The sequence below is a fragment of the Rhineura floridana genome, chromosome 7, assembly GCF_030035675.1.
Source record: "Rhineura floridana isolate rRhiFlo1 chromosome 7, rRhiFlo1.hap2, whole genome shotgun sequence".
Lineage (NCBI taxonomy): Eukaryota > Metazoa > Chordata > Lepidosauria > Squamata > Rhineuridae > Rhineura > Rhineura floridana.
Window position 1 is genome coordinate 155,019,378 of NC_084486.1, and position 23,632 is coordinate 155,043,009.

Consider the following 23,632-nt stretch of genomic DNA (forward strand, 5'->3'; position numbering starts at 1 on the left):
TATTATATGATTCTACGGAGAATTCCATGGAATGAATAAACATTTTCATCAAGCTGTCCACCACCACAACCTCAAGGTCATCTTCCTGCTCAAATAATGATGGACCACAATCAAGTAAACAGGCAGGTGTTTTGAGTATTTAGTTACTGACCTAGTTTGAATGATTCAGACACCCAAGAACCCACTGAAAATCTTGGAAAACTAGACAGATGGCTTCTACCCCTCCACAGTCACTTACGGACCCAGTTAAAGACCTTATCTTGGAAGACAAACTTACTCGGCCATGAGTGATCGCCAATGATCCCTTGACTTTTTCACTTGCGTTATAAAAGGCAGCCCTGTAGATATATCCAGCTTGCATTGGAATAAGCCCTCACAACCAGCTTCCCCTCAAAGACGCAAATGCTCACCACTGTTGGATTCTAGAAAATTTGTTGTTGGTTTCAGACATTACCATGCATATGGGGATTCATGCACATATTCTATTTTATAGAAGACCCTGTCAGCTACTTCCATTATTTACCCTGCAGCACTATGAACTCTCATTTTATATTACATCCTTTTAATACTGAATGTGGTTGTCTTGTACTTTATGCGCTCTGTGAAGCATCAGTTTGGTTCAAAGTTCATCAGGATCCAACTTTCCCCCACAAAGGATTACTGTTAGAACTGTCTAACAATAAACAGCACCATTTCTCCTGCCCCCACCAGCAGGCCCTGCTCATTAAAATGTTGAATAAATAAAAACACATACAGTTAAATCAAGAACTTTATTCTTGAAGTAATAAAACCAAACAACCCAAAACATATTCTGCAAGAACAGCCAATGTTATGCAGAGCCCCTGCAGTTACAACCTGGTTATGGCAGTGATGGTGAGCGAATGGAGAGGAAGCAGCCTGCTGAAGACACCCAGCTGTTTACTAAACTTTAACATACTGTGGGCAACTCTTTGTGCCTTTGTCACATGGTGGGCCCTGCCATGTTCCTCCAGCGGAGAAAAGGAAGGAGGAAACAGCCTCTCAGGAGGGCTCTTTTGCACTTTGGAAAGAGAGCCAACAATACAAGCCTGTGCACCCGGCTTGGTGCAAGAAGTTTGCTGGGAGGTGTGTGGGCTGCTGCCCTGGTGCTTGTTGAGGGCAGTTATTATCCCCCCCCCAAAGGATTAACAAAAACCTCTCCCAAGAAAAATTCTCAAGGTAAGGGGAATGGGGGGGGGAGGGAGGCTTAGTCATGGAGCTCGCTTTTGTCATGCCACAGAACTACACAGAAAAGCCAACCAGCTGCTGAAGTAAAATGCAGGGTGGATAAAGAGTACCTGCTTGGCATTTCCTTAATGCCTGCAGGCAGATCCAGGGATTGAAGAAAGGCAACCTGAAGCATGCCGGTAAATAGACAGTAAATATCACTCATGAGAAGTTAAGGCAGATCCCAGAACAAAAGCACACTGGTGAATTTGCACCATAAACCAGAAATCACAGAACTGGTTTGAGAGTGCCCATCAAGCGTCCTCACAAGATAGCCAGAAAGGTCCTCTCCTGGAATCCTTACCCACTTTCACAGCTCATGCCAATGACAATGAAAGGCCACAGAAGTCTCACTCTCATCCCAAGACAGGTGACACAAGAAGTTATTTTCTTAGTATGTAACTCATGTGCATGCACCACAAGTTATGCCGGAATTCATTTCCTGCATGCAACATTAGGAAAGCGGATGTTAAACTCAAGGGCTGCCTTACAGACTGGGGATGTGCTGCACTAACCGCCTCAACAGGAAACGTTGAGGCCCCATAAAAAAGCAGCAAGACCAGCAGCGCCAACAAAAGATGTGAAAGCAAGTGCCACTGAGGTGTTCATGGGGAAATAACCATCCAAATAAGCCTTTTGAACACAGAGATATCCTTCTGCTTCTCAGGCTCTTAAGCCAATCAACCGTAGAATTTGCTATGGTAAAGTGGTTATTAATTTTACCTGACTTGTAGTTTAGGGAGATTATAGAGGAGTTTCTTTGCCCACTATCTCCACTTACCACATCATGGTGAAAAACCAGCACAAGCTCAGGTGAGCTCACTTAGGGAGCCCTCCCCCCCCTCACACAAACACATTGCCATGAGTCTGTAAATCCTGACAGGAAGACAGAAGAAGGGAAAGCTCCGGCTATCAGCTCCTGAATAGTCCACTCTACTGTTTATTTTTCATAATGTTTATCCTTTGATTTGGTCTCTTAAACGTTGCACCTTGTCAGAAAGAGTCAACAAATGCAAAATTGAAGGCCCAGGGGCTGTATGCACCCAGCAGCTCCAGAATCAGCACTGGGCAGCCAGCTCCTCCCAGTCATACCGAGAAGCACTGATCTTAAGACCATCCCTTTCCCATCCTCTTGTCAGAGGAGCCTCAAGTTCCAAGTAGGGTTCCACAAATGTTGGGCCACCACAGAGAACAGGCCTAAAATGCCACAACAGCAAGGGGAGAGTTTCACAAGCTATCAGGATGGCTTGAGGAAGCAAGCAAAGTGTATTCGACTCATTTATTTAGTGCCAGTGCTGTCCAAACATGCCACATCCCTGTCCACAGGGCTCACAATCTAAGAGCCGAGGAGGAGGGCAACGGCAACTCAACAAGGTGTCCTGGAGACGCAGTTCACTGGTGCCAACTGGGAACAGGTCAATTTCACCGTACCATGATTTTCTCAAGAAACCAGAACCAAGCCTCATCCTATCAAGCAGCCCTATGAGCCTTCGGATGATGTTGGACTCCCAGCAGCCAGCCCAGCAGATGGTCAAGGATGGTGGCATCTGGAGTGCAACAGTGATGAAAACGTCACTATCCATTTTCCCATGAGTTCTTCTTGTGGGAAAATGCAGTCAAAGAAAAGTACCCTTTTACTTAAAATGCCAAGAATAAACCGCAAATGAAAATCCAGGAAGTCAGGCACCAATTCTGGTGTAGTAAAGTGGCTTGTAATTCAGTACAGCCTGGACCTTTGTGGAAAGATTTAGCTTGTTATAGTGTCCCACATTATTTTATATGCATTCAGCAGCTACACACACTCCCTTCTTTCTTGTAAGATACAAAGAGCCTAATGTTTTAAGAAAGCCCTGACGTTCAATATAACTATAAAATAATTTTCATTGTGTTATTCAGACTCCACACATGCAGTAAACAAGATCACCTTAAAATGGAGCCAGAGAGTCATATGGAGTTGTGCCAATGTATTGCATTAGAAAGCAGGATTTTCTATGTACTCAGTCTGGTAATTGGAGCAAGAACTAAAACCATCCTCTCCCCTCCGTTGCATTCATCCATCAGCCAGGACACTTCTACTTGCAGCCTCCAGCATGAAGTCCAGTCTCTCTTCCAAACCATTTACAGGCTATCTCCTGCTCCTCCCACTGGACTACTCTAGGCCACCCTACAGACAGATGCCAGGGGTTCTTCCAGACAGCACACTCTTCCAGCATGGATTTTCAATGCTGGCTTTTCTCTGAAATCTAGCAGTGCTCAACTATGTGCAAGGGTGGCAAGACCAAGGGACGCCTTGTCTGGCAAGAGTGGCACGCAGCAGCTGGATGGAGACACATGATGAAAAGAGACAAAAAAACCCACTCCAAAGCCAGGCCCATCACAAGCAGACAAGATAGATAAAGTTACCCAACATAGTGAGGTTGGCTCATCATTTCCAGGTTCAGAACATCCCATACACAACAGCTGGGAGGCTCTGGGAAACTGCAAGAGAATGCAAACCCTTTCCCCCCTCATTTAGCTATCAATATCAATGCAGCCTCTCTCTTGCTCTCACTCTGACAGCTGTGGCATACAGATGAGCAAAATTCATACAAGGGGAAGGAATCTAAAACAAGTAGTCAATTAATTCCTTTTTCAGGACATCTTGTCAATTGCTAAGTAGTTCGATGTAAGGGTGAATCTATTCTAGTCGTAAAATTTGGCACATCAATGCGAAAGCCCTTCTAAGAGGCTCGTGAGCCACTTTAAGTCCTAGAGGATCATGCCAAATACAAGACGGGGAAGCAAAGTAACTGGATGTTTCCAAACCAGGAAGAGGAGCAACACGGATGTACCAAGGTCACCAGCATTGTACATCAAGTTATTCTGCTGTTTATGAGTGAAGCCATCTTCTCTGTGGCTACTAGGCACAAGGACAAGCCAGTTCAGCGACATTTCCGTGTGCCTAAGAGGAAAGCCTCGCCCGTCACCACCACTCTTGGCAATACAGAGAGAGCCAACCTGCTCCACAGTACTTGAGCCACAACTGCAGGTGTGCAATGCGGTGAATACAAAGGCATGGTTTTTTAGAAGGAGTTACAGTCCTGAGCAGACCTCTTCTAGGCTGTGTGCAATTTTCTCAAGCGGGTCACTAGGATCAGGTGCTGTAGAAAAGAGAAAAGAGCAGACATGGGTTTCTCACCAGATACAACATGCATCACAAGAGCTCATCACATCAATGGGGTAGACATTTGCCCTCCCAGACTCTCAGCAGCCTCCAGGCAAGATGTTCCATTTTCTTTTAACCAGGGTGGAAGCGCTGCTACCACAAAGAAAAACTGAAAGTTCAACTTCATGTGCACACCTCCTAGCACCTGGACCCTTCCCATTCACTGTGGAAATCAACAGCCCTATTAGGCATCAGTGCTTCAGTTCCAGAAATGATGCAGAGCGACTGCTTGGCCGACATAAACACCTCAGTCAGCCTTACAAGCGGCTCCACAAGGGTCCTTTGCCCACACACACAAATGTCAGCCACACCAGCATTTCAGCCATCCGCATGCTTCAACTGCCTTCTTGCTCACAAAAGCTGCCGTCCTTGCCTGCCACAGGAGGCCAGGTGAGCTGCTATTTACAAGCCTGGAGGCACCTTGAAAATAAATCCAACTTGGGCAATCAAGCCCTAGAGGTTGGGGCATGTACCCCTCATACTCTGGCTTCTGCACTAGCCACACAGCGTCCTACCAAGAACTAGAAGATCCAAAGATGTTTGGAAGGATTAGCCCCAAGTCTAGCACTGTTTATAAACAGGCCATCACAGGCTCAGGAGGTACATCTACCTTAGAGAAGGCCAAGGAGAAAGACATACTGAGGGGCAGAAATATTAGCCCCCCCAATAAAAATATAATCATCAAGCAGGTGGTTTAAGAGGCATGAGAGAAAGGAACAGCACCCTCAATTAACAGCAGTGCACCACACGATCAGGCAGACCTTCTGGGGGAAGGGATCAGCAATCTCAGTACCGTTAAGGAATTGCTGCCGGCTCTGTTCCAGATGTCTCTCCTTGGCCACCTACCCTACGGTACAAGTGACCAACCACACAGGGAGGTCAGCAATACACTCAATGGTTTAGCTTGGTGCAATGGCATCTTGGTGCACCATTTACTGCCCAGACACCCCCACCATGTGCTAAAGGATTCGGTTCATGGAACAGACACATTTTTGTATTGTTGTAACCAGCCCTGAGAGCTTTTGGTGAAAATCAGATACAAAATCCAATAAATAACAATTTTTTTAAACCCCTGTAATCCCATTTCAAAGGAAAGAGGCCTTTAAAAAGTCACGGGGGGGGGTTGCTTGCAGCTTGGGCAGCTGAGCAGCGGATCCAGCGCCACACGCAGCCCTCAAGCAGTTCAGATGCTGATAATGTGCAGCTAACGACAGGAGGCTCAATCCAGATCTGCCCGTTCCCATCCCTGCCGAGAAGCCTCAGGTGGGAGAAGGAAGAGGCAAGCAGCTGCTGCCCATGAGTCCACAGAGGCTGCAAGCGAGGATGGCGCACAGAAGAACGAAGGAGGGGATTAGTCAGTAATTGTGAGAAAGGCCAGGCCAGAATCATGGGAATGGGACTGGTGAAGGTGATAGGAGAGAGAAGTTGCAGACACTGTGAGGGGAGCTGAATGCGCCCCGCTGGGGAAGAAGACAAGGAGCCAGCACCACCTGGGCCACCCATTGCTGGATGCCAACACGCTTTGACTTGGATTCCTGCATTAAGCAGGGGGTTGGACTTGATGGCCTTATAGGACCCTTCCAACTCTACTATTCTATGATTCTACAAGGAGAGGACCAGGGAAGAAATGAAGAATCCCAGGACCCGAGTGAAAGGATTGCAACCCCTCCTCAACTGCAAATCAAGATTCAAGGAATGTTCTTGACCAAATATTGTACTCTGAAGGAAGATGAAGTCTCCTACGGAGAGTTCTAAGTGACTGAGACCTACAGGAAGAAGTTCAGAAAGTTGACTGCTTCAGCTTCCTTTACTCTGTGAACAAAACAGCTTCCTAAGAAAGATCATCCGCAGAATTATAACCAGTTTGTAGTCTAGTTCACAGCCGCTAAACAGCATGACGTCCTCAGGGTTCTGGTGGGAAGATTCATTAGGCCTTGATTTGATTCTCATCTGTTTATTCCTATTATTCTGAATGTCATGGCTAACATATTATTCAAGACAACAGTCCCAATCTGTCAGAAAGAAGACAACAGTAAGAAAACTCACCTCAGTCAACAGACATACACACAATTTGTTTCATAGACTGCCCAAAATATAATGAGGCAGGGACTCAGTGTGCTAGTGCAAAAATAAAAGAGTTTATGGAATTTGCTGCCGGAGGACGCACTAATTAAATTAAATTAAATTGTTTTAAATTTTTTAAACTGTGTTTTAAATTGTTTTTAAAAGATGTGTTTTAAATTGGTATGTTTATTTTTGATGTTTTTAGCTGCTGTAAACTGCCCAGAGAGCTTCTCCTATGGGGCGGTATACAAATACGATAAATAAATAAATAAACTCATAAGAACGCAAGAATCCCTCTGCTGGATCAGGTCAAAGGCCCTTCCACTCAAGCACTCCGTCCTCACAGTGGCCAACCAGATGCCCCCGTGGGAAGCCCACAGGCAGGACATGAGCGTAACGGCACTCTCACAGCCTCGGTTCCCAGCCATTGATATTCAGAGGCTTATGACCTCAGCCAGTGGAGGGAGCACACAGCAGCACCTTGGCTAGTAGCCATCGACAGCCTCCTCCTCCATGGATTTGTCCAGCTTGGACGGCTTTAAAAGAAGATTAGACCAATTCATGGAGGACAGGGCTATCAATGGCTACTAGCCGTGATGGCTGTGCTCTGCCACCCTAGTCAGAGGCAGCATGCTTCTGAAAACCAATTGCCGGAAGCCTCAGGAGGGGAGAGTGTTCTTGCACTCGGGTCCTGCTTGCGGGCTTCCCCCAGGCACCTGGTTGGCCACTGTGAGAACAGGATGCTGGACTAGATGGGCCACTGGCCTGATCCAGCAGGCTCTTCTTATGTTCTTATGTTCTTAACCCCGTTTTAAAGCTATTTAACTTGGTGGCCATCACTATCTCTTGCTGGAGTGGATTCCATAGTTTAACTGTGTGAAGAAATACTTTATTTTGTCCATCCTGAATCTCCCACCATTCAGCATCACTGGAAGGCCCCAAGTTCTAGTATTGTGAGAGAGGACAAAGACTCCCACTTTCTCCACGTTGTGCATAATTTTGTACACTTCTATCTACTCTTACGTGCCATTTCACTCAACTAAAAAGCCTTGAATGCCGCAACCTTTCCTCATAGGGGAGTAGCTCCATCCCCCTGATAATTGCAGTTGCCCCTTTCTGAATGTTTTCCAGTTCTACAATATCCTTTCTGAGGTGAGGCAACCAGAATATTCAAAATGCAGTTGCTCCATAGATTTGTATAACAGCATTATGGTATTGGCAGTTTTATTTTTCTTTTCTAATGATCCCTAACATGGAATTTGCCTTTTTCACAGCTGCCACGCACTGGATTGACATCTTTATCAAGATATCCACCAAGACCCATGGTCTTGTTCCTGGTTAGCTCAGACTCCAGGAGCTTTTTTGGTGAAATTTAGATTTCTTGCTCCAATGTGCATCACTTTACACTTCCTTACATTGAACTTCATGTGCCATTTTACTGCCCATTCATTCAAGTTTGGAGAGATCCTTTTCAAGCTCTTTACAATCCCATTTCATTTTAATATCACCCTGAACAATTTAGTAACATCAGCTAAATTGGCCACCTCATTGCTCACCCCTAACTCTAGACAAGTTAGAACAAGTTAACTATGAACAAGTTAAAAAGCACAGGTCCCACAGGAGTCCTCCACTTTGGGGACTCCACTTTCTACATCCCCCCATTGGGAGAACTGTCCATATATTCTGCCTCACTGCTTTCTGTTTCCTAGCCATTTCCTGATCCACAAGAGGACCTCTCTTCTTATTCCATGACTGCTAAGTTTACCCTTTGGTGCTGTCGAAAGCTTTTTGAATGTCCAAGCACACTATGTCCATTGGTTCACCTCTCAAAGAATTCTAATAGATTAGTGACACGGGACTTACCCTTGCAGAAGCCATGCTGGTTCTGCTTCAGCAAGGCTTGTTCTTCTATAAGCATGGTTATTTTAACACTGCTTTCCACTAGTTTTCCTGGAACAGACTAAGCTAACAGGCCTGTAGTTTCCAAGATCTTCCTTGGAATCCCTTTTACATTGGCCATTTTCCAGTCCTCAGGTACAGAGGCTGATCTTAGACACAACATACATTTTTGTTAGAAGTTCTACAATTTCACACTTGAATTCTTTAAGAAGTCTCAGTTGGATACCATCTGGACTCAGCAATCTGGCAGTTTTTATTTTGTCTATAAGGCCTAGAACTTCATCTCGTCACCAATATTTGCCTCAGTTCCTCAGACTACTCTCCTGTGAAAGTCAGTTCAGGCACAGAGATCTGTGATAAAGATGCAAAGATACTTCTCGGCCAATCTTCTTATCCTCCTTTAGCAAACCTTTGACTCCCTTGTTATCCATAAGTCCAACACCTCACTAAGTGGTGTCCTGCTACCAATTAAATATTTTTTTGTTGTTGGTCTTTATGTTTTTAAGCAACGTGCTCCTCAGTTTTTTTTTAATCATCCATTATTGTCTGCTTGTATTTCTATTGCCAGAGTTCTTTTTTCCCCTCCACATTTGGTCAGGACTGCCATTTTCTAAAGGCAGCTATCCAGCCTCTAATAGCTTCTTTGCTTTTTAAGATTTTTTAGTTTAGGTATTAATGTGTATGTCACCCTCCCAAAGGAGCCCAAGGCGGCCTTGTTTGTGAACAGCCTTAGTATTTCTTCTTGAAATGAAAGGGAGTATACTACTACTACTACTTACTACTAATGATATAGTAATTGACTCTGCTCATTAACCACACTGGCATCCTCTTGGCCTTGGCGGTACTTTTCTTGATCTGCAGCATACGTTCTAGGTGAACTTCTAAAACCACATTATTAGAAAGTATTTGGGAGTGATCTGACTCTTGATTTTCCCTTTCAACTTCTTTTTTTAACCAATCCCTTCATTTTTGGGAATTTCCCTCTATTAAAGGCAAATGTGACTGTGGTGGATTTTTTTTGACAACCGTCCATTTACATATATAGCACTATGGTCACTATTCCCAGCTGGTTCAACACCACTTACATCTTGCACCAGGTCCTGGGCTTCACTTAATATTAAGTCCAGGGTTGCCACCCTTCTGATCAGTTCTATAGCCAACTGTTCTACTGCATAGTCCCAGCGTCTAGAAATTTTACCTTTTTGTTACGGCTGGAACACACATGCACTCAGTCTATGTGAGGATAGTAGAAGTCACATATTTCTACAGCATTCCCTCTCTCCATCTCAAGATCTCCCTAAGCATTTTGGTCAGGGGACAATAGCATGCCCCAGTACTAAATTACTCTTGGGGTATCACCACCCACAACTACTCTGTGATGCGTCTTCTGCCCCTTTTAGGATTCCTAGCTCGACATCCTCTTTGACGTCAGAGCAACACCATCTCCAGTATGCCCTTCCTTGTCCTTCCTAGACAGTTTGTAACTAGAGATAACAGTAACCCACTGATTCCATTCCACCAAGTTTCCATTATGCCCCCTATATCTATGTTCTCCTCTAAAATTAAGCATTCCAGGTTGTCCATCTTGGTTCAGAGGCTTCTAGCATTCACATATAAACACTTATACACCGTGTCTTCCTCCAAACGTCTTAGAATCATAGAATAGTCAAGTTGGAAGGGGCCTATAAGGCAATCCAGTCCAACCCCCTGCTCAATGCAGGAATCCAAATTAAAGCATATCCAACAGGTGGCTTTCCATCTGCCTCTGGAATGCATTGGCTCCATTCTTGTACTGCTCTAACAGTTAGGAGTTTTTTCCTGATATTCAGTTGAAATCTGGCTTCCTGTAACTTGAACCCATTATTCCGTGTCCTGCACTCTTTAGCATCTGTGTTCCGACTTGCAGTTCTTTGGCCTCTCTGATTTGCTATCTTGTGCCCCTTCACGCTCAATGCCTAATTCTACTCCCCCGCCGCCTGTTTAAACCACTGTAGCAGTTTTCACCTTCATGCAGGTGGGAAGATTTGTTCTGAACCAGATCGTCCTCAGCCGCTGTCAGCTTTCCCCCACAGTCAGGTTAAAATTTGCTCTGCAACCTTCTTGATTTTAAGCATTAGCAATCTTGTTACATCCTGGTTCAAGTGGCGCCCGGCCCTTTAGTACAAGCTCAGCTTGTCCAAAACATTCCCCATTGTCTAACAAATCCAAGCCCCTCCTGACATCATTATCTCATCCACACATTGAGACTACAAATCTGTGCCTGTCTAGCTGGCCCTGCACATGGAACAGTAGCATTTCAGAGAAAGCTGCCTTGAACGTCCTGGCTTTCAACATCCTACCTAGCAACTAAGTTTTGCTTCCAGGACTTCATGACGACTTTCCCCCGTTTCATTAGTACCAACATGCACCACACAGGAAACATGGCCGTCTAATACCAAATCAGACCGTTGTCCATCTAGGCCTGTACTGTCTACATTGAATGGCAGAAGATCTCTTGGGTTTCAACAGGGAGTCTCTTTCAGCCCTTCATGGAGATGCTGGGGATTGAACCTGCAACCTTCTGCACGCGCAACAGATGCTCTACCCTACAGCTGTGGCCCTTCCCAACAACTCCTCCCCAGCCCTATCTACCAGGCTAAGTAGACGATGGGGGATGCCCACAGCCTTTGTTCCAGGCAGCCAATTCACCTAGCAGTCTGCAAGCGCATCACACACCCAGCTATCTCCCTAATGATTGTATCACTCACTGCCTACCAGAATATCACCCTTGACACAAGAGGACAACTGCTCAGCCCCAAGAAATGGCTCCCTTCTCAGGGATCACTCCCCCTCCTCCTCAGAGTAATGTCCTCCTTCCCAAAGACCTTCATTCTCCATGGCAGCAGGGGAACTGTCCTCTCGGGAAAAAGGCCACAGCAATAACATCCCTGAAAGCCTCGTCCACCCGCCTCTCTGAGCATCAACTCAGACAGCTTTAAACAGACCAGACGAATTCATGGCCCATATCAATGGCTATTAGTCATGACACACTCCCTCCAGGATGCCTCTGAATAACAGTTGCTGGGGGGAAACAATAGGAGTGTTTTTGCACTCTTGCAGGTCCTGCTGGTGGGCTTCCCTAAAAGGCAGCTGGTTTGCCACTATGGGACACAGGAGGCGGGACTAGACCAGCCCCTTTTGGCCTGATCCAGCAGGACTCTTCTTATGGTTAGTTTAGCAGTAATTTGAACTACTGTGAAGTCAGAAAAATCCTAGAGGCAGCCGTTAGTGGCCTGTAAACAGTGAAGCAAGTTAGGCTTTGGTCTGTGCCAGCCTTCCCCAGCCAGGCGCCCTCCAGAGGCTGGCCAGGACTGATGGAGGCTGTTACCTAAAACAACAGGAGGATGCCAGTTTGGGGACGCCCAGCCTACGCAGCTGACAGGGCAGGAGACACCCAGGAAGAATCAGCAGTTACCAGCCCCAGTTGAGCAGGTGGGTGATGAAGCGAGAGATGAACAGCAGAGAAATGCAGTAAAGCTAGGCCCTCCTTTCTCCATTCCCAACCCCACTCTCCCAAACCTTTAGGTGGCCTCTTTCACTTTCCTGTCATGTGCATCTATAAGAGCAGGGGTGTGAAACCTTCGGCCCTCCAGATGCTGCTGGACTACAGCTCCCATCATCCCCTGACCACTGGCTAGGGCTGAGAGCAGCTGAAGTCCAACATCCCCTATGAAGAGTGTATTTAGGAAAGGGTGTTCATCATCCCAGAGTGCAGGATATGGAATGATGGGCTCAAGCAGCAGCAAGCCAGATTTCAGTTGAACACCAGGAAAAACCTCCCAACTGTTAGAGCCATACGTCAATGGAACCAATGACCTAGGGAAGTGGTGGGCTCCGTGGCACTGGAGGCCTTCAAGAGGCAGCTGGGCAGCCACCTGTCAGGTATGCTTTAATTTGGATTCCTGCATTCAGCAGGGGGTTGCATTCAATGGCCTTATAGGACCCTTTCAACTCTACTATTCTAGGATTCTCCCCTGAAGCAGGAGGGTGGCAAGCAGAGCTTCCCCCCGCCAAACCCCATGTTAAGAGGGAGAAGCAGAAGGGGTAGGCCTCCATGCTGCAGGAAGCCCTCACCACTTACAGGACTGCTTCCACTGGAGACAAAAGCTCTTAACAACTGCTGTCAGGCCGAGGCTTATACTTTGCTTTTCTATATAGTAAACTACTTGCAAAAACATCCAGGAGAACGGTGGGATAAAAATAAGATAATAGGTCTCAAACTCTACAGAATTAAAATTCCCTAACATTTTTCCCAGGACTAAGATGCGCCAGTCCCCTGTATATCCTGGCTCAGTTCTGGGAGCACTACAAACATCCTCCACATTGACTAATGCAAAAGCAGCCCTCTGCACTGTGAAGGAACTCACAAGTCTGGCTTATCCTGGTCTTGCATGATAACTTCCAAAAAAGGAGTTTCACCCTTACTCCAATGTAAGCCCATTTCCACTGCCAGCACCCAAGATTTATCCTTAGTGGGGGAAGAGGTGCTTTTTCTACAAGCTTCATGTGCCCAAGATGCTTCAGCAACTTCCACAAAAGTGTATCACTGCAAGGCTGCAAACCCATGAAAATGATCAGGCAGGAAAGACCTAGTGCACAGCACAATACTTCTAAGGAGGCATGTGGAGAGCCGGACAACGGGCTCCCTTTCCAGAACACAAGAAGAGCCCTGCTGCTGGATCAGGCCAAAGGGGGTTCTCAGAGGCCCTAATGGGAAGATCCCCACAAGCGGACCTGAGCACAAGGGCACTCTCCCCTCCTGTGGTTCCCGGCAACTGGGATTCAGAAGCAGGCCGCTTCCAACTGTGTTGGTAGCACAGAGCCATGGGTCAATAGCCAGTTATAGCCTAGTTCTTTTTCTGATGTCTTTCGTGCATCAGTCCAAAAGGAAACTTCCCATACTGGGCATTAGGTTGGCTGCTTGTGAGAAATGAATCCAGGACTGGAAGGGCCCCCTTTGGACTGATCCAGCGGCTGCTCCTCTGATGGCTCTCCAGAGGAGGCTCAACCAGGGAAATGTCAGGTGTGTCTTACAAATGGCTCTGCCATCAAGGGAAGGTGTGGCTCACTGCACTCTCCTAGAACTCACAAATCCTGCTCTCTAACTAGGCATCTGCCACTGTTGCTGTTCCATATAAGTATGTATTCTTTTGGTACCAATGCCTTTTTCTTTAGCCCAGTCTTCCAGTATATGTCTCTGTGTGTGCCACATGTTTGTAAGTTCATATGGGACATGAATATATTGAGATGACATCTGGGGGAGAAGCTGAATGCCCAGGGTTCAGGCAATGCTAGCACTGCTATTTCCAAAACATATTTATGAATGAACCTTCCAGGGAAGCGACTGGAAACCAGATTTAAAATTTCATTGACATTCTGCAGCTTTTGAAATTCCAAAAGAAGCATCCGATTTATTCATGTGAAGAACACCCCAACAGTGGGAAAGCAGGGTCTTGGGAGGAGAAAGCAGCCTCGCTCTCCCCCCAAAATGGGACACCGAAGGAGAGATGCCACATTTAAGAGACAAACAGGTTCAGCAGCAGCTAAAGGAGCAGTTCTGCCCGTGGGATGCTGCATCTGGATAGCAACTACAAACTGCAGATTCAGAAAACACGCCAGCTGAGCAGCTGCCAAGTCCAGAGACACGAACTGGGCCGTTCAGGTGAAGCTGCAGGGCCTCCTTTGACACCACTTCACCATGCAAATCCTAGCAGGTTTGCCTCCCAGCAAACTTGAAGGAGAGTGGGAAAACAAAAAAGGCAACAAACTGCCCCTCTTTGTATCCCTCCCCCTCGGTCTCTGCTTCTACCCGAAAGAGCACAGCCCCCACAAACAGGAACATGATTGCCCAATGGAAATAGACCTGGCTCGAGCAAAGGCTCTTTGGGGACAGCCAAGGCACCAAGAGCACCATCGAGGAAGCACAGAGGAGGGCAACAGAGATGATCAGGGGACTGGAAACAAAGCCCTATGAGGAGAGACTGAAAGAACTGGGCATGTTTAGCCTGGAGAAGAGAAGACTGAGGGGAGATATGATAGCACTCTTCAAGTACTTGAAAGGTTGTCACATACAGGAGGGCCGGAATCTCTTCTCGATCATCCCAGAGTGCAGGACATGGAATAATGGGCTCAAGTCGCAGGAAGCCAGATTTCGACTGGACATCAGGAAAATCTTCCTAACTGTTAAGAGCCATACGACAATGGAACCAATGACCTAGAGAGGTAGTGGGCTCTCTGACAATGGAGGCATTCAAGAGGCAGCTGGACAGCCACCTGTCGGGCATGCTTTGATTTGGATTCCTGCATTGAGCAGGGGGTTGGACTCGATTGCCTTATAGGCCCCTTCCAACTCTACTATTCTATGATTCTATAACCCCGGCATGGGGCTGCCTAGGAGCCTGCCTGGAGACTTCATGCTGGCACCTAATGATCTGGAACACTTTTCCAACCCTGCAAAATGCACTCCTCCATGTAGCTCAGGGGTGGGGAACAGAGAGGCCTGGGGACCAAATGTGGCCCTCCAGGCCTCTCTGCCTGGCCTCGCAACTTGCCCCAGACCAGACCACACCCCTCACCGTTCCCCCTTCACACCCCATGTGGTTTTCCCAGCTGGAATGTGCCACTGAACTGTGATCCGCTTCTCACTTGCCTGGTGGAGGACAGAGAGGGGCGTGTGTAAAAGCATGTGCAAACTAGCTTACTGAACAGAGGCACAATTTAAATTCTTTGCTCTGACCACTTTTGACTCTGGCGCACCCACCCCCCCTGGTGCGTGGCCCTCAGAAGGTTGCCCAGAAGGGAATGCGGCCCTCCATGGTCTGATAAAGGTCCCCCCGCTGTTGCAGCTGATACATCCAAGTAGCAAAAGCAAATGAAAATGTGCTCTAATGGGCACCAGCCATCTGTACTTTGTGAATAAGCTGCTCACCAAGTTCTACCATATCCCGTATCTCTTCATCGTCACATTCCTCATCATCTTCATCATCGCATTCCTCGTCATCTTCATCATCTTCTTCATTGGTTGCCTCGCCATGCAGCTCCTTTGCAATTAGCTGCCTGGCAAGTTTGATGTTCTTGCCTTCATTGTAGTGAATTTTCCTCTTCATTTCGAACTGCCTCTTTTTCTCTGCAGAGAGAGGAAGCGCTTTCAGTTTCATCGGCTCCTCAGCCATTACTCTTCAGATGCTACGTGTCCTGGAACCTCATACCATTTTGCACACTCTGCTAAAGATATGACTACCCAAAGCTGCTCCGAGAAACAAGAAACTTAGACGAGAGAATTGAAGCCCACCACAACAGCCTTGCTTCAAAGTTTAAACAAGAAAATTAAAACATTCCTCAAGAGATACTCCACATTCTGCAAGGGGTCACTGTGGAATAATGGGTTAGACAGGAATTATGAGTTACTTTATCAGGATGCACTTTTAAAAAATATTTATAGCCCATCTCAGCCCAAAGACAATTGGCAGGAAACAGGAGAATCATCAGGGAACAGAATACGTTTTGGTCAGAGCAAGAACTTCCACAATTTCCAAAAGTACAGCCATATTACTCTGGAGTTAAGCACCGGGCAGAGGAGTGGAGAAGTTTCAAGGCAGCAAAAGAAAAAAGACTCACCACCCCCCACCCCCAATGCAACCCACTATCCTCAAAGTCAACCAGCCTCTGTTCAGACAGCCATGGAACAAACACACTTGTTCAACAGCCCCTGCAGTAGGTTACAAAGAGAAAGTTAGTTTACATGTCTCCATAGCTTTTGTTCACTCCCTCCCCCAGATAATTTATGACATTATTTAGCCAAAAGAACTGCTGGGTTTGAAAAAGTGAAGTGTTCTATGCATCACTAAGAGTCTGAATCAGAAATTTAGTTGAAAGATTTAAGGGGAGAAAACATTCAAAATCTTAACTGTCAATTCAATGACATATGGCGTCTCTAACACTAATAAACTTTTACATTTTATCCATCCCACTACAACTACATTTGTTAGAAGTTCTATTTCTTGCAGCTTAAGGATTGAATCCAACTAAGTCATCCTCAGAGTATACCCACTGAAATCAATCGACTTAAGTTAGTTACATCCATTGATTTCAATGGATCTCCTCAAAGTATGACAGCTGAATACAACCCTAAGTAGTATCTTCCAAGTCCTAACACCTTATTTTTACAGACTGTAACTACGATGTGCTCAAGATCCAAATTAAAGACTTTGTTCCTTGGACTTTAAACCCACCTCCATGCTGCACCTGATAGGCAAATTACCACCCTGTGTCTCAGTTTCCCAACTGTAAATGCAAATAACCTACACTTAATCCATAACATTTTTGGAAGTATGAGCCATAAAAACTATTTAGCCCTTTGCAAACTTCAAGTGTCCTGCAATAGGTTGCTTCCTAGCTACTACCAAAACAAGACATACCAAGTTCTTCCGGAGATAACTCTGTCTCATCGTCCTCTTCATCGCTGCTGTCTTCTTGCTGAGCGAGGACCTTTGGCCCCTTACCCTCCACTGCAGCTGCTAACCTGCACAGATTTGGTTATTTGTTATATCTCAGAATATTTTTAGCCTGCCCTGCATTTAAAGTTCTTAGGACAGGCTACAATACTTAAAATAACACATCCAGTTAAACAAATAACTGCAGGTAAAAATGCAAATTTAAAATGGCAGCATAAAACCTAACAGCAGACTAATGTCCCATAAACAACCAGAGAAAAAAGATGAACCTTAGCTTGGTGCCAGAATGTCAAAAGCATCAATGCCAGGTGTATTTACAGGAGGACCTTCTACATTTGGATACCACCAGAGAGAAGGCCTTATCCCGTGCTGAACCAGTCATATGGCCCCAGTAGGACAATGCAAATGGCCGGTAAGAACAGAGCCAGGTTGATACCAGGATAAATCTTCCTTCAGGTATCCGGGGCCCAAGTCATTCAGGGCTTTATAGGTCAATATCAACGTCAAATGGAGCCTGGAAAGACATTGACCCAAAGTGCAGCAGCTGTGAAAAAGGTGGAATCCATTCTACGGATCATCAGGAAAAGGTTTGCCTTTGTAAAATCCATATGATGTGACCACACTTGGTGCATAGTTTTTATTTAATTAATTTATATCCTGCCCTTCCTCCCAGAAGGAACCCACATCTCAAAAAAAGGATATTGCAGGGGTGGAAAAGTTGCAGGAAAAAAGCAGCCAAAATGATCCAGGGCTGGAGCAACTCCTCTATGAGGAACAGTTACAACATTTGAGACTTCAGTTTAAAAAAGGTGAGTAAAGGGGGAGGAGTGACAGAAGTATTTACAATTATGCATGATGTAGAAGAAGCTGATAGGAAGAACTTTTACTCTGTCTCTCATAACACTAGAAACCAGGGGGCCACCAAACACAGATGAATGGGGAAGGAGATTCAGGACAGAAAAAAGAAAGGGGGTGAGATGGGGAAATGATATGAATTTATAGAACTGTACATGGTACAAAGCAAGTGGAAATATGAATAGAACCCCAGGGCCTGAGCAGAGAGCAGGAAGGCAAGAGGCAATACTTCCAAAGGAAAACGGACCAAGAAACAAAACTGTGGACCTATGGCATAGAGGGAATCAAGAAGAGGATTGTCAGCTGTACCAAATATGATTTTTAAATATCCGTCTTAGTTTAAGTCACGATAGTTTTATAGACCTTCCAAGTTCAAATGCAGTTGCCACAGAGTGTGACCTGCTGGGGAGCAAGAGCAGGGATGGCTCCGTACATCATGCCCTGCTTGTGGCTACTATCCACGATGGCTGTGCTCTGCCACCCTACTCAGAGGCAGTATGCTTCTGGAAACCAGTTGCCGGAAGCCACAGCAGGGTCCTGCTTGCGGGCTTCCCATGGGCATCTGGTTGGCCGCTATAAGAACAGGATGATCCAGCAGGCTCGTCTTATGTTCTTTTCCTGCTGCCCACTGTGGGAAATCAGGCACCGGACCTGGGATGCCTGTGATCGGATCCAACAGCCACCAGGCTCTTCCTAGATTCTTCATTTCAATCCACCCTGCTCCCAGCAGCACTTACTTTTTAGCCAACACATCCGCAGTGACTGCTGCACTGGTTTCTGTATCACTGCCCACCTCTTCATCTCCCATGCTGCAAAGACAAGACACAGAGCACATCAAGAGGATTTGCTGCTGACAACACCACCTCAATTAGCAAGAGAAGTGCCAGGTGCCATTTGAGATACCTTTAAGTGCCAGCTCTCCTTATAGTATGTCATTCTATTTATTCAACTTATCAGCTGCCTTTCTGTGCTGTCAGTACATAGAAAATCGACAAAAAAAAAATTGATATCCAACTAAGGCTGCAACCCAATACATGTCTAATCAGAAGTAAGGTCCATGGGTTCAATGGGACTTACTCCCAGGTAAGTGTGTATTGCAAACACACTGAAATTATGTAAGTTCACCTATAAGAACAAAAAATACAACGAACTGACAGTCATTTTAAAACAGAACCACATTAAACCAGCAGGTGCCTTTAGCAGAATAAGCGTAAGGAGAATCCATACTAGCACAATTGGCCCAATGCAAACAAAAACTATTAAAAAATGAGGAAGGTCTTGTTAAATAGAGAAGGGTTTTTCCCCCATTTTGTATGCATAAACTTGTTGGAAGATAATTAATTTTCCTCAGATTATTTGCAAATAATTTGTAATTGAAGCATCTATACATACTTTACAAAATCAGAGCATGCACACAAGCACACAGTAATTAATCAAAGTAATCCCTGCTTTAAAAAATTCAACCCACAAAGAGATCACACAGCAACCAAAATATGTGGCATTCTAAGAGAATACACTAAGCCTGCCATGCGACCTTTTCACGTTAGGAGGCCAAGTAGCTTATCCAAATTTCCTTTTCCTGACAAAGCACATAGGTGAAATCCAACTTTTAATCACCCTTGCACGTGGTTAAGGTCCAAGCAGGTTTACCTATGGTAGGGAGTACTTGGCTCATCTATCTTCATTAAGCCGTAATCTTTGCCTGCTGGATGGTAGGTAGCCAGAATGTTCATTTCATCCCACTTCTGGGACTTCTTACTAAAAAAAGCAGAGAACAAGAAATGGATGAAGAGAACAAAAAGATACATTAGTTCTTCTTTCTGGAAAGTTTGTTCCCCCCTCCCCCGAGCAGGAAAACTCACCTTATATTTATTTATTTGCCCATTTATTTTCTAAGTGTCTAATGCCCTAGTACTGTGGCGGCTCACTTTAAGGTGCCTGCTCAACTACAAAGGCCATTGGGTAGTCTTGGGCACTAAGGCTCTGTCCGACCTCCCTCACAAGATGGCTGTTCCAGTAACAATAATGAAACAATTCCACCCTGAACTCCCTAATGAAGGGCAGCGCGCAAAATGTGGCACCCAGACCACCAACACAGGAAGCGCAAAACAACCGCCGTCCCAGCAAGGCAGCTGCCCGTCGCCGGTGCTGCAAGTGAGTGGGAGGCGACACCGACATATCGCAGGCCGCTCCCCAGGAAAGAGCCCTCCTGCTCGGAAGGCGCCTGGGAGCGCCGCACGGGGAGGGTCGGCGGGCGGGGGCGCGCAGGGGCGCCTGCTTGAGGCGCCGGAGGGCTGGGGCAGGCGCCGGAACCCCCGCCGACGTCACTAGGGCGGCTGGCAGGCCGCCGCCGCCGCCTCTTCTCCTCCTCCGCAGCCGCCCCGCCCGGTTTTCTGGCCGGCAAGGCCAGGCCCGCCGGCGCATCCCCACCAACCTCTGGACTTCCGGGCGGGCGCTCTCCTGGCTGCCGCGCTGGGACTCCGGGCGGGCCTTCGGGGCGGTGGTGGGGGCCGCCGCGAGGCCGAGCCCGCTGCCGCCGCCGCCGCTGCCCGAGCGGTTCTTGAGGATTCCCTTCACGGGCCTGCCGGTGCTCGACGACGACTTCGCCTCCATCGCTGCCGCGGCACGAGTGGGACGGCCCGGCCGCCCCGCCCGCCCGCCTGCCTCCTCCTCCTCCTCCTCCTGCCTGCCTGCCTGCCTGCCTCCGGTCGGTCGGTCTCCGGCAGCGGCAGGCGGGGGGGCAGTAAGCGGAAGAGGGAGCCGTAGGCCGCCTCGCAGTACTGGCTCTCTGCGCACGCGCAACAGGAAGCCTAGGAGGGCCGCTGCCGTCATAAGCGTGGGGGCGGGGATCTGCGGGAGGGGAGGAGCCGCTGCAGAAGCCGGAAAGGGCGTGTGACGTATATGACGACGAAGACAGCGACAGTGCCTCTGAGCATGCGCCGAACAGAAGGAACGCTGCTGCGCGAGCAAACACTGCCGAGAGGCCTCGACCCTCCTACCCGCTGGGCTGGCGGCGAATCTCCGGCCGTGGCTCTCCGGGTCCCTGCAGAGGGAGGGGCCTTGGAGCAACAGCACCTCCCGGGGGCGGGGCGTGTGAGTGTGCTTAGGGCAGGCACACACTCTGAAATGGCGCAGTGCGGACTGTGCCTGCGCTGTGCTCCCCAAGAAAACAGCTAGCCTGGCGGGAGGAGGAGCCGAACCGCCCTTAGCGCCGCCTCCTCGCCGGCCAGGAGCCTCCGGGCGCTCCGACCGCAGCTCTCTTCCGCCTGTGCCCTGCCCTGCCCTGCCTGCGCAGGGGAGGTGCGCTCCAGCAGCGCCCGGAGGGTCCCAGGCCAGCGAAGGCCGCCCCAGGCCGTGAGTCCTCCCCTCGCCTCAGGAGGAGGAGAAGAGCGGCAGACATGTCCGTTAGGGGGAGGGGAAGCATCCAAAGAACAGCGGAGCCACCGAGAGGATTCCCCGGGGGTCGCCTCTGCGAAATGAAGGTGCTCGCGAAACGCCAGGGCGGGCAAAACAACGCTGTAGACGCTGAGAAGGAATGCAGAACGAGAGATAAAGTGCCTGGCTGCCCAGAAATACTTAGTCTCCAAGCAAGAGGTGCCTGAAAGTCAAAGCGAAGACGCCTGCCCAGTCCCCCCTGGAAGAGTTTTGCACAGCACAAGACCAGTGACGCCATCTTAGTTTTTTATTTATTACATTTATATCCCACTGATCCTCCAAGGAGGTCAAGGTGGTGTACAAACACAGGCCTCCCCCACCTAGTTTTATCCTCACAACAACCCTGTGAAGTAGGTTAAGCTGAGAGACAGTGACTGGCGCAAGGTCTCCCAGTGAGCTTCATGACAGAGCGGGGATTTGAACTTGGGGCTCCCAATCTAACACTCTAACCACTGCACCACACTAAATGCCCAACATCTAGTTTAGTCGGATTTAATTAAATCAAATCTGTGTATAAGAAGAAACAATAATTCCAAAGTAGAATTTGCTGAAGGAGAAGGAGACTTAGAACTGAAACCTTTTTTAATTGGAAAAAAAACACATTCAGTTGAGGGCATATTGTAGTCAATGTTTTAAAAATCAAATATTGCAGAAGAGTGGTAAGCGGCGGTAACGCAGCCAAAGCTCTGCTCACGGCCGGAGTTCGATTCCAACAGAAGGAGGAAGTCGAATCTCCGGTAAAAGGGGTCAAGGTCCACTCAGCCTTCCATCCATCTGTGGTCGGTAAAATGAGTACCCGGCATATGCTGGGGGGGTAAAGAAAGGCGGGGAAGGAACTGGCAATCCCACCCCATATATACGGTGTGCCTAGTAAACGTCGCAAGACGTCACCCTGAGAGTCGGAAACGACTCATACTATAAGTGCGGGGACACCTTTACCTTTTAATAACAGACCACATCATCCCAGCCTATCCAGCGCCTGGGGGAAAAATAAGTCTACCTCGCCCTGAAAAGATACCAAGAAGGCACCAGGCAGACCTCACTGGGCAACATATTCCACAGATGGGGGGCCACAACTGAAAATTTTATTTATTATTTCAATTTATATACCGCCCTTAGCAAAATAGCTCTCAGGGCGGTGAACAAACGAGATAAAATACAATATATCATAATAAAAATACAAAAACATATACGAACAAACAACAAAAAATGCAACAAAAACAAATACTACAAAAATTAAAAATGCAGATTAAAAGATTGAAAAGGCTCTGTTGCACTTGTACTTCTCCCAAGGAGCTTTAAGTGGTACTTATCCCATTTTATCTCTAAATAAAAGCTATGTTTGGATGAGGTTAAAGCCAGGCTAAGGCCGCACAAGAAAAGTTGTGCCTGACGAAGGAATTGAAAGGTACACTGGCCTTCACAAGGCACTCCAAGAAAGGGCTTCAGCAGGCCAGCTCTTGCTGTCAAGAACATAACAGGCTCTCCTGCCTTCAGGCCAGGAGGCTGATCTACTACAATGATACTAAGACCCCGGGGCCTTGATGGCTCTCTAACTCCACCTCAGGTACAGCATGTCGGGAGGGGTGGAGAGCTCTCTGCTAGCAGTATTCTGTGCCCAACTTATTATCATTATTTATTTATTGAATGTATTAGTCGCCCATCTGGCTGGCTGTCCAGCCACTCTGGGCGACGTACAAAATAGGCATACAATACATAGACATTAAAAATCTAAAAACAATGATAGAATCTAACCCACCTCAAAAGCCTGCCTGAACAGCCAGGTCTTCAAGGCCTGGTGGAAACTCATCATAAGCTCCAGGTCCACCCACACCTCTTCATGCTCACTCAGGGGAGTTCTTTGCTGCAGGCTGTGAAGGCACAGGGATAGCAAGCACATGAGGGTGCACCAAGCTGAGCTGCAAGGATTAGGGTTTACAGATCTGCTGTCAGAACAGCTTTAACAAGTCAGCCATCTCTGAGTACTACAAAAGTCTCCCTTCAGGGGTCACAGCATCAAAGCAGCAGCAATCTGTTCCAGGCAGGAGGACATTCTACCCTGCTTGGCTGCTAATCAGGGCGATGTGTGTCAGCCTATTTGATTTTCTCCTTTCATGGCAAGAACTAACAAGTGATGGGGTGGTAAATTACCATGGATGATGAGGGCAAAGCTATCTACACCTTGTTCCTCCCACTCCTCTCATGGATGGGTTCCTCGCGCATCTGCTGTGCCCACTGGCCTGTGTGTGTTGTTTCTCAATGCCAGATTAGTACACAGTAAGACCATACTCATCCATGATTTGATCGTGGATGAAGGTGCCGATTTGGTGTGCATTACTGAGACCTGGGTGGGTGAGCTAGGAGGAGTTGATCTGACCCAGCTTTGCCCACCTGGATACTTGGTGCAACACCAGCACAGGCTGCAGGGACTGGGGGT

General features: G+C 47.4%; 1 protein-coding gene across 2 annotated transcripts; it reads right to left on the reverse strand.

The window, feature by feature from the left end:
• Positions 1-756: 756 nt before the first annotated feature.
• On the reverse strand, positions 757-21,113 carry PPP1R2 (protein phosphatase 1 regulatory inhibitor subunit 2). 2 transcript variants are annotated; one of them, XR_009764149.1, is made up of 7 exons: positions 20,195-20,705; positions 19,411-19,518; positions 18,498-18,569; positions 16,870-16,973; positions 15,381-15,578; positions 6,221-6,462; positions 757-4,385 (listed from the first exon to the last, which is right to left on the reverse strand). XR_009764149.1 is itself a non-coding variant. In XM_061637651.1 (6 exons), exons 1-6 carry the CDS (start codon positions 20,590-20,592, stop codon positions 4,318-4,320), a joined length of 948 nt encoding a protein of 315 aa, XP_061493635.1. In that variant the 5' UTR covers positions 20,593-21,113; the 3' UTR covers positions 757-4,317. The 2 variants fall into 2 exon arrangements, 1 of the variants encoding a protein (XP_061493635.1); XM_061637651.1 differs by lacking the exon at positions 6,221-6,462 and having other exon boundaries at positions 20,195-21,113.
• Between the last annotated feature and the right edge of the window lie 2,519 nt (positions 21,114-23,632).

Excerpts from the sequence above, each read along its gene's own strand:
- PPP1R2 (XM_061637651.1), bottom strand. The coding sequence starts at position 20,592 with ATGACGGCAGCGGCCCTCCTAGGCTTCCTGTTGCGCGTGCGCAGAGAG. Across the intron at positions 18,570-19,410 it reads CCAAGTACTCCCTACCATAG|CATGGGAGATGAAGAGGTGG; the intron begins GTAAACCTGCTT and ends TTGTCTTTGCAG. Across the intron at positions 4,386-15,380 it reads ACGGGATATGGTAGAACTTG|CACCTGATCCTAGTGACCCG; the intron begins GTGAGCAGCTTA and ends TCTTTTCTACAG.